Source organism: Morone saxatilis, unplaced genomic scaffold, assembly GCF_004916995.1.
Source record: "Morone saxatilis isolate NCDOM2014 unplaced genomic scaffold, NCSU_SB_2.0 Contig20, whole genome shotgun sequence".
Taxonomy (NCBI): domain Eukaryota; kingdom Metazoa; phylum Chordata; class Actinopteri; family Moronidae; genus Morone; species Morone saxatilis.
The window spans coordinates 323,968-334,807 of record NW_023339763.1 but is presented as its reverse complement, the minus strand read 5'-3'; the positions used below and the strand labels follow the sequence as shown (position 1 = coordinate 334,807).

The window sequence follows — 10,840 nt, the reverse complement described above, 5'->3', positions numbered from 1 at the left end:
CCACAGACACTGAACTGTCCCACTGTTATTACTGACAGTGAACTAACCACAGACTCTCCGTCCTCAGCAGCATCTCCCAGGACGACGACTTCGTGTTCGAGGACTTCGCCCGCCTGCGGCTGAAAGGCGCTGTGGACGACAAGGACGAGGACTGCTAGGAGCTCGCCAACCCTTCATACGCTCGCTTCGAAAGCACCACGCACACACACACACACACACACACACACACACACACTTCACGTTACATTCCCCGGTTGGAGGGATGGATGAGGGCGTGTTTGGACGGAGGCCTCGCGGGGGCGGGGGGGCGTCGGTGGTGTTCCTCTTAAGCTTCAGCCATTCATCACGCCGCCGTCATTTTCGCCGCCGTCTTCTCCACGTTGTCTTCTGTTTCTGTCTTTCGCCCGAAGGTGAAAAAACCCATAAATGTCGAGCCGCTGCAGGACAGAAGGTGGGCGGGACGTCGGGTGTGGGCGGGGCTTGTGAACGCGTGAAGAAACAACTTAAATAGAAGAAGAAAAAAACATACGTAGGAAGCAGAAGCAGCGTTCGTCCTCTTTTAATTTAAAATCTCGACCGTTTCCGCGGCGACGATCACCGTCTTGTACAAACAGAATATATATTTGAAACAGAAAAACTAATCTTCTACGAGCAGTCGAGGTCTGTGTTCAGTGGTGAGCCATCCATTTCCTTCAGGTTAAATACTGTAGATGCTTCTTACATCACGGCTGCAAGAGGAGGACACACACACACACACACACACACACACACTCACTTATACAGGCGACTGAAGTTCGATTTCACCAGCATCCACTCTCTCTCTCTCTGTCTGTCTGTCTCTCTCTCTCTCTCTCTCTGTCTCTCTGTCTCTCTCTGTCTCTCTGTCTCTCTTTGTCTCTCTCTCCACCAGTTTGTAAAACGTCGTCCCGTTCGCTCGCTTTCTGTTGAAGAACCGTTCCAGCGTTGATGGAGTTTTCCTTTCATTTAAAGTTTGAGTCACTATTTTTGTTTCATGTTTTCATGAAGACCAAAATAAATCTTTAAAGGAATATTTAGTAAAATCACAACTTTACAATCAGAAGGAGGAAAATATTTGGACAGTTCTTAAAAAACGACTCAGAAATATTTAGTTTGATTTTAAAATGTGGCCTGTGATCGGGTCCAAGCTGCAGCCGAGCAGCATTTAACTCTTATAAAGTCTGTAACTTTAAGATTTAGAGCCTCTGTGGGGGAAATATTCGACATTTTGAGGGAGAAAGTTCAATTTTTAGGATTTAAAATCACAACTTTATAAATTTGTAACCTTAAAAAAAGTTGTAATTTTACAAGAAAAACTAGAAGAAAAGTCAGATTTCAACAGAAGATCTGTGTGTGAGTCTAACGCTGTCCTCTAGTGGCTTTTCTGACTAAACCCAGTTCTATTAAATATTAAAATCTTTTTAAAAGGTAAATATTAGTTATTATAAACACGGAGATTATTCCTCTGTACACCAACAGACGTTAAACATTTCATTTGTTTGCAGTAAGAAAAATCTCCAGCGGCTCGATTATCTGCAGGTTCTCCAGTCAGGGAAGTTAATCGATCACCGATACGTTCTTCATTGATTAGCATGGTTTTTTTTTTTTTGTGTGTAAGGAATTAAAGATCACTTGTGTTCACTGTGTTAATGTTAACGTTGTCCACCAGCGGCTTAAGAAGTCACACCGACCCGTCTTCGTCGACACCTGAAACACGAGCACGACCTCCGATCACGCTGGAATCGTTCTTTAAACTTCAGACCCGAGTCGGCGAGTAGAAGTGGATTTGTGTACAGAGCAGCACTGAGATCAGTTCTGTAGCAACCGATGTTAGTCTGAGACTCGATCCTGGTTTAATCATCCGCCTCTTAAAGGGAAACACTGCTGTTCTTTGTTTGTGATCATCTCTCTGTTTCAAATTGACAGCGATTGACCCGAAAGCACTTTGAGCTCCTGTGTTCATCCACTGCGTCCTGTTACTGTAAACTGCATTGTGCCTTCTACATCTCACTGTTGCCAATAACTCCACATCTTTTAATTGTTTTTTTTATTCTTATTGTGGCCCGAAAACTGAGATGCAGTTTGTGAAACCACTGAAAGTCGATAAAAAAGGGGAAAAAGCCAAATTATAATCAGTGTTATTGTTAATAATCGGACTGTAAATATGTTATTGATGATTTCAAATGCAGGATTTTTCTCTATTGAATAAACTTTTGCACAAGTTTTACCGTCAACCATCTGATTTTAAATAACAAATATTTAAAGACGAGTATCAGGATCATTTTGTCCACTGAAGGTAAAAACTCATTTAATCTCATGTGACCCATTAAGCCGTCTCCATGACAACCGAGCTTCTCGATCAAACAGTGAAGAAGGTCATGAGATGTGTTCGAAAGCCTCGGAAACGAGTCTGGTTTTGGTTTGTCAAACTTAAAAAAAAAAAAAAAATTACAAAATTACAATTTAAGTGTCAAATAACTTTCTGGAAAACGTTTTCTTCAAAAGTCGCAACTAAAAAAATAGTTATTTTACCAAACAAAAAGTCATAGAAATGTTCATTTAATCAACAATGTGGCTTTCTTTGGTAAAATTAGAATTTAAATATCGTAATATAACTTAAAGTTGTGACTTTTTAAAAATGAAACAATTTTTTTCCCCACAAAAATGTCAATTTTTCAATTTTTTAAGTGGACATTTTTATGACTTTGTTTTGTAAAATTATTTAAATTTCACATTATAACTTTAAATTTTAAAAACATATTTGTGTAACTTTTTCTGATATAAATGTTTTTATTTGGTAATATTTTGCCTTTTCGTCTCACATTGTTATATATTGTTAGGTAACGTTTAATCTGTAGATCAGAATTTATCCCATAAAGGACTTTTTGTCTGTTTTATTATTGACTTTTATTCATATTTCAATAATAATTCAATAAATCTTGAAATCTGACATATTTTCTCATCGTCCGTCTTTAAGGTCGATGACAAATTACCAAATGACACTGAACATTAGTGCCATGAACCCGTCCTCAGCAGCCAATGAGAGATGTGATAAAGATAAACAGCACCAGTGTTTCCCTTCAGCTCCACCACATGAACCACCTCCTCCTCCACCTCCTCCTCCTTCCGCCTCGCCATCCATCCTTTAAATCTCTCCATTCAACCTCAGACGTGATGTGAAGGACTCCAGCAGCTTCGGGCTTTTAATCTTTCTCTCCGTACGTTCAATCTCTAGAATCAGAAGTTCTGAAAGTAGTTTGGGGTCTTTTTTTCCAAAACATTCGTATGCTGTCGTCAGATCTGTCTCTTCTTTTTAAAAAAAGAGTTTAGTGTTTTTATTTCCCCTGAAAACCACCGCACAGATCCACAGATCCACAGATCCACACAGACACAGGAGCACTGCACTTTCATTGGACGAACCAACCCACAGAACTGCAGACGGTATTGTTTTAATTATTCCTGGAGATGCACAAGAAGATTGTTGATTGTTTTTGATGCTTGGCCATTTTTTCAATTTCGAAACAAACAAAAAAAAACTGCCAAATTTCCCACCCTTCCTCCTCCGCTGAGTCACTGAAGCTGCGACGCCACCAGAAGGGAAGAAGAAGCAAACGGAGCATGTTTTTAGTTTTTGGATTTGAGTTTTATTTTCCAAGCAGTGCTGTGAATCGTACGAGCTGTGATTCTGTCCTTTATTTTGTCGTCGTGCATATGTGGGGTAAACTTTGCTAAGTGTGAAAATATTTTGAAAGTGCCACGCCCCGGCCTGTGCGATGCTTTAACCATAATGTCTATAAACAGGAGGTGATTTCTGCTGGTGGGACGAACACCAGAACAGATAGTTATGATTATTATGCTTCTGATTATTATTATTATTATTATTATGATGGTGACTATTATTATTACTTCTACTGTATCATCATTGCGACCATGATTATTCTCATAATCATTTAAGAGTCTATTGTTTTGCCATGTATTTTTTATTTTGAGATTTTTATTTTAGTTTTCTTTTTATTATTAAAGGCAAAATGAACTAACAGACACTGCTGCTGCACTTACTGTTTCTGTTCCACAGAAATGTATTTGTTTGTATATGCAGTTACGTTGAGTTTACAGGTTCTTTAAATGTCCTAAATATAAGTGACAGCTCTTAAAATGAATGTTAAAACAGTTTCTTGTATAAAGTTGCAGTTTCAGTCTCTTTAATGTTTATTGATCGCGCTGCAACTAGAAAATGGAACCAATGAATTTCCTTCGTCCTGTTCTTCCCGTATGGCTGTAGAATAATCAGCTGCATTAATAATCTTCCTCTCTAACTGGATGAAATCAAAGCTCATTATTTGTAGAAGCAGCTGCAGCTCAACTGAAGACAATATGGAACTGACAGTTTGATTTGTGTTGTTGTATAAATGTGGAGCCGTTAGCAACGTTATCATGGTTCAATATAAACAAAACCTTTTTATTCTAACGTCTAAATCTATTTTATAACAGTGAAAACACTGATTCCCTGAACATGTCGTCAGTGGTGAGTTTAGTGTCAACTGAAAGTGTCGGTGTGTTTGTTTCACAGTATTTATTCCTCTAAAACCTCCATATATTAAACTAATGAGAATGAATGAAAAACGTTTCAACCTTTCGTCCTCGCTGCCGATCTCGAGGCTCCGGGTAACGGACAGGTTGATTTGTGCTGCGGTCGTATTTATATAGAAATCAGGTTGCTGAACTGAATTAGTGGTTAATTATTGGTTCCATAGTGGAGATACAGCGCGATAAACACACACTGTTCATAACGGTGAGACTGGTGGCTCACCTGGTGGCTCACCTGGTGGAGCTGCAGGTACAGAGTCCTCCCTGTTCCTGGAACTGTTGATCAAAGGCAATAAAACCGACTGAAGACTGAAGCAGATTTATAAAAGTCACATTAACCTCAGAAACTGTGTGAAGATTATTGGTGGAATATTCCTTTAAAATCAGACAGCGTAAGAACAGGCGGAGCTCAGTTTGGACTTTAATTCAGTTTATTGTGAAAATGGAACATCAGCAGGTTTCGTCTGTTTGTCCTGCTCGTACTGCTCCACTCCTCCTCTGGTTAAACGTTTAGAAAACTAACACTAACAGCACTTACAGTTCTTACTGAGCCTCCGTCTGGATCCGCTGCAGGGGCCATTTCTTTTAAACATTAAAAAGGTGATTTGTTTTTGAAAAAGCGCCGCCGTCATAAAGCGTCGTAGTCGTCGTCGTCCTCGTGCTTCCTCTTCAGCGACTCCCCGGCGGAGTTCTGCGACACCATGTTGGTGGTGATGAGGATGTTCTTGGAGCCGATCAGAGACGGGTTGATGAGGACGTTGGAGACGGCGGGCGTGGACGGCGTGGCTGTGGGGGCGAGAAGAGCAGCGAGGGTTGTATCGCTTTAAACACGGTGGTAAGTATCGATACTACTCACAACCTCGAGTGGTTTGAACTCTATCGTTCTATAATCGGGCTCTGATGTCACTAACTCATATCTGACGTTAGAAATCAACTGGTTCTTACTGGTTTTGGTGGTGGCCGTCTGAGAGGGCGGGGGGATCTGCACGGTGAACCTCTGACCCGTCAGAGACACCGGAGCTCCGACTTTAGTGGTGACGGATTGGACTGACGGAGTTCCTGTGGAGAAAACAACCAATCAGACTCCTTCAGCTTTGTACTGGTTCCACTGGTTCCACTGGTTCCACATTAAAGACTCAGACTGTAGTTTTCACTCTTTCTGAACTCTCTCTCTCTCACTGTCACATTATTTGGCCCCAGATTGTTTCCAGATGTGTAGGACTCTCATTTTTCTGAAGTACTGTGTGTAAATGGTTCTTTATGTCGGCGTCCCTGCAGCAGCACTGACTGAAACAGTCGCTGCTGCTCTTCTTGTTACTCTGAGAGCCAGTTAGACTTTAATCTGAAGCAACAACCACCTCTGCTCACACATACAGCAGCTAAACATCCTTCATCTGCAGTCCCACAGTAACAAACAGTCTTTTACCAACATGGAAACTTTGTGTGCGTTTCAGTGAGCCTTCCTACTCTGATTCACAATAATGTTATTTTAACCGTCAGCTCTGAGAATTCGTTGCTTCAGTGAGGAAATAAAATAATTCATTCCTGAAGAGTCAGAGTTAGTTTACGAACAAACTTTCACTTCCTGATAGAATCAATTCATCCGGACGATGAAGCTCACCGAGGGTCGGCGTGCTCGGCCTGCTGGAGACGGCGCCGACGCTGAGGCGAGGCACCGATATCCTGCCGGCAGACGACGTCACCTGGAAGGACAAAGAGTTCACGTCAAACAGTCGTTTAACGTCGGAGACTGAAGCTCACGGTGGAGAGTTTTTACCTTCTTCTGTACGGACTTGAGTCTGTAGTTGGGCGCCGTCAGACAGTAGCGGTCCGGAGGAAGACGGGGGCCGGTGTACGGTTTGATCAGCGGCAGAGGAGCCTGGTTCTTCTGCCTCGCTATCTCCAACAGGAACTGAACACAGAAATACAGACTGCGTCTCTCTAACAGCCACTTCACATTCACTGCTCTAACACATCTGTTTCATATCCACTCACCACACCTACATTAACACAGCTGCACAATAACATTCATTCAGCATCCTTTCACTCTGTTGTTGTTTGTTTGTTGATGTTTATTCTGTTTACTGAGAATTCATGTGTCAATAAAAGTGATTCTTAAATCACACGACTGAACGTTAAAGACCTCGACAGAGTCAGAAACAAATCAAACAGAAATCTTTAATGAGGCCTTTCTGTGAGTGTGAGCGGCTCCAGCACAGACAGACCATAATAATCATTATGACACAGCGACAGTGAGGCGAGGCGGCGAGGCGGCGAGGCTTACGTCTCGTGGCGGCGGCGAGGTGAAGGACTGGTCCATGCGGCACTGGATGGCCAGTTTGATGTCGTCGGCGTCCACGGTGGATTTCTTGGCGTGCGTGGCGTAGATCTTAGCGTCCTCGATGATGGTCGTCACGTATCCTGAGAACAGACGCTTCAAACATCAGCTCGGGATTACAGATGTTGGTACAGATGTTCCTCACACGATGTTAATGAGTCATTAAACAGGAACTATAATAATAATGATTCAATAATTGTGACTGTTTGATGGAGGATCAATGAGTTTATGATAAAAGTGAAGTGTTTTTTTCATATTATATTCAGTAACAACTGTACAGCTCGATAGTTGATCAACTGATCAATGACGTTTGAGGTTTAGTTTAGTGATATTTTTAACCCTTTATAAAGTTTCTGTCTGTATTGACTTTAAACACTGAATTGTTGTTGTTGTTGTTGTTGTTGTTGTCTCTGTAATGAGGCTGTTGGCTCTTCTTCACTGAGCTGCTCACTAACACTGTCTGTGTTTGAGCGCCACCTGCAGGTCACTGAGGGGAAGTGCAACCAGTTAAACAGCTTTTTGTCCCTCCAGGCTCCTGTAGCGCTCTGCGTGCAGACTCACTGTAGGTGAACTCCAACATCTGGTTGATGACTCGCGGCTCGTACTCGGTGATCCCCATGTCCTTCAGGATCTGGATCATCACCTGAAACAGAGACCGGATCATCAGACAGAGACCGGGACCAGAGAGACCAGAGACAGAGAGGACAGAGAGACCAGAACCAGGAGACCAGAACCAGAAGAGACCAGAGAGACCAGAGAGACTCTGTGGAGCTGGACCATCAGCTGTTCATTAATAATACACATATTTAACTGTTTGAGATGATATCGCTGTAAGGACGTGATTCTTTGATTTTCTGATTTTATGGATTAAACTTTAATTATTAACAGAACGAGAATAATCTGATCTGTTTGAGTTCATTTCATATTGGAAGAGGGAAAAAGATCAATAATGAAATCTGCAAAGACATCGTCTCTAATGTTATTGTTGTTGTTGTTGTTGTTGTTGTTGTTGTTGCAGATGCTTTTAGATTTCAGCATTTAGTTTTTCTGTTTTCTTTTGGATCTTTGATCAATAAAGTCTATTAAAATGTGTCTGTATATAACACGACACATAGACTGTAATTAAATATAAACGTAATAAATATTAAATATTAAAATATAAAATAAACAAAGTGACGTTATAATTTAAAGTTGTTTAACTAATTAACAGTTTTAATGTTTATTTCGTTATTTTCGGAGTTTATGAATCAAACTAAAGTTTCCGTTAATGTTAATAAACTGATCGATCAGTCAACGTAGAAGAATAAATAATAAAAATAATAAAATTAACAAACAACAATAACTCTTGTTTACAGCTAACCGGCTACATGCTAACAGGCTAACAGGCTACATGCTAACGCTTTTAAACAGTAATCCGCCGCTAACGTTAGCCTGTGTGCTAACTGCCTGCTAGCACGCGAGCTAACGTTAGCTCGCGGCGCCGCTGTCGTTACAAACTGTAACATTTAGTTTTAAGTGAGATATTTAAATGGAAGTGTGAGCAGAGCGGACTGAGCAGGTTTTATAAACGTTACCTGAGCATCTTTAGGGATCGTTTTAGGAGCAGACATTTTGAGTTCCGACTCACTTCTTCTTCTACGGTTTCAGCGGGAAGAGCGGGAACTCTCGCGAGATTACCAACAGTTCCGAGATTACAACAGAATTATAAATGGAAGGAAAATAAATGTGCATTGTTTGTTTTTATTTGATTTAATTAAGAGTCTTTAAATATTAATTAATTTGAGTATAGATGCAACTTTTATAATGAAATCTTTAGTACACATATTTTCTGTTTTCTTAATAAAGTATTTTATGTATTTTAATTATTTAAAAGTATGTTTTTTTTAACTTTATTAAACTTCAAATAACAAACAGGAACAGGAATGGTTGTTAAGTGTGTCTAATGAATCCAAGCAGCATAAAAACAAACAAAAACATCTACAATGTAGGTTAAATTAAACTAACTGCTATATAATGAAAGAGTCTTAAGGCACTTCTCTTTTCCAGTTTTCTTCATTTATATTATAATATTATACAAAAAGTCTTTGTTTTGCATAAAAACACCAAATTAAACAGGATGAAAACAGGGATTATATTCTGTGTGAATCCACTCGTGAGTTTAACGACATTACAGGTGTAGAAAAGATGATACAAAATGTAAATAACATCTGAATTAAATCTTACTCTTTAGAGATTAAGTAAAAGTCCTGCATTAAAAATGTTACTTGAGTAAAGCGAAGATGAAAAAATGACTCAAATTGTTGATTTTCTGTCTAATTGATTAATAGAATAACGATTTCAGATGCACTTTAAACTGTTGGATATTTTAATTTATAACAAAACGTCGTATTTTATAAACTCTTAATATGTTTGTGTGTAAAAATCTTTATTTATAAAGCAACAAACGCTGTCAAATATTTATATTATATAGTAGAAGTAGAAATACTCAAGTAAACTAAAAGTATCTCAACTTTGTACTTGAGTAAATGTACTTAGTTACATTCCACCTCTGTGTATGTTTTACATTTTGGAATCAATCATTTTATTGAAGTCATTGATCGATCAGAGATCCAGTCTGTCCTGAAGGGGGCGCTGCAGGACAGACTGGACTCTTCCACACATCAACACCTGAACTGTTCTCATCTTTTACTGCAGGAAAAATACAGATAAAGTAAAAATACTCCATTACGAGAAAATGTGCAGCATTTAAAAATCCAACTAAAGTATAAAAGTATGAACAGCTTTTATATACAGTTTAATGCACTGGTTCCCAACATAGGGGTCGGGGCCCTCCAGAGGGTCACCGGCTCAATCTGAGAGCGGAAAATCTGTTTTAAGACGTTTCAACAGATAAATGTAGTAAAAAGTAGAATAATTCCCTCAGAAGTGAAGTTCAGAATATAAAGTAACATTAAAATACTAAAATAAAGTAACTGCTGCACAATTGTACTCGAGTGCAGTAAAAGTTACTTTCCACAGACCAGGTTCTGACTCTGATACTTTACACTTGTATGTTGTTGTTTATTGTTGCTGACCTGCCTCATAGTGAGGTCCTGGTTTACAAAATGCTGCTGCAGAGCTTCAGACCAGGTCCTGGATCCAGGTCCTGTGAGGTCCTGTGAGGTCCTGGATCCCGGTTTGAAACTGAAGGAGGTTCAGAGGTTGTGGCTCTTTGTGGACTCTGTTATTTTATATTTCTGATGAATTTCCAGTTTTCTGTGTGTTTAATACGAACAGACGAAGAAGAACAGTTCAGAGGTGCTGATGGGAAATAAAACTCCGTCTGTGCTTTAGAGTCGACTGAGAGCCGATAAGAAATCTTCTCAGAAGTCATAAAAGAGGCTCTGTATCGAGTCCTGTCACAGGTTTCCAGATGACTAATGACTTTAAAGAAAGACGAGAACGAGTCGAGTTCGCTGATAAAACTGTCGACTCGCAGCGAACGCCGTGAAGACGTTACAGCTCGTGTAAATCAGTGATTCCCAACACGGAGAGAAGCTCAAACAGCTGTAAGACCTGAACACTGCAGAGAGGAAGCAGAGGGGGAATAAAGAGATAGTTTTTAATTATTCATAAGTCTACTAATAAATGGTTCTTTAGTTCATAGAAAGTTCTTCTTACAGAAACAATGTGAAACAAGATGAGTTCATTTAACTACAAAAGTTTGAAAATGAAAATTTTAATTAAAATTAATCCAATTTTGAAAGTTAAAAAACATTCTTAAGTAATTTTGGTAAAATTAAGTAGTATTTTATATTTGTACTGTGAACCAGGAATATTTCTGTAACTTAAAACTAATTAAATGAAATTAAAATGACTAAAAGCAGCTTCATCAAGAATCTTTTTTAACTGATGAAA

At 39.4% G+C, this 10,840-nt stretch overlaps 2 protein-coding genes across 2 annotated transcripts in view; one reads left to right on the top strand and one right to left on the bottom strand.

Annotated features, from left to right (window-relative positions):
* Nucleotides 1–4,061, top strand: part of LOC118331466 (arrestin red cell) — a gene marked incomplete at its 5' end in the record, with an annotated part of 8,725 nt that extends 4,664 nt beyond the window's left edge. The window contains 1 exon segment of the mRNA XM_035666421.1: nt 71–4,061. Within this exon segment, the coding sequence (XP_035522314.1) occupies nt 71–158 (88 nt within the window).
* A 957-nt stretch (nt 4,062–5,018) lies between these two features.
* taf9 (TAF9 RNA polymerase II, TATA box binding protein (TBP)-associated factor) lies at nt 5,019–8,607 on the bottom strand. Its single transcript, XM_035666425.1, has 7 exons — nt 8,518–8,607; nt 7,505–7,586; nt 6,890–7,026; nt 6,383–6,517; nt 6,227–6,308; nt 5,551–5,664; nt 5,019–5,391 (listed from the first exon to the last, which is right to left on the bottom strand). The coding sequence occupies exons 1-7, from the start codon at nt 8,551–8,553 to the stop codon at nt 5,234–5,236; spliced, it is 744 nt and encodes a 247-aa protein (XP_035522318.1). The 5' UTR covers nt 8,554–8,607; the 3' UTR covers nt 5,019–5,233.
* Between the last annotated feature and the right edge of the window lie 2,233 nt (nt 8,608–10,840).

What these genes read in the sequence shown, in the direction of transcription:
- taf9 (XM_035666425.1), bottom strand. Translation starts at nt 8,553, where the DNA reads ATGTCTGCTCCTAAAACGATCCCTAAAGATGCTCAG. An exon ending in GATGTTGGAGTTCACCTACA is followed by an intron (nt 7,027 to 7,504) that starts GTGAGTCTGCAC and finishes GTCTGTTCTCAG; the next exon opens with GATACGTGACGACCATCATC. An exon ending in GACGGCCACCACCAAAACCA is followed by an intron (nt 5,392 to 5,550) that starts GTAAGAACCAGT and finishes TCGCCCCCACAG; the next exon opens with CCACGCCGTCCACGCCCGCC.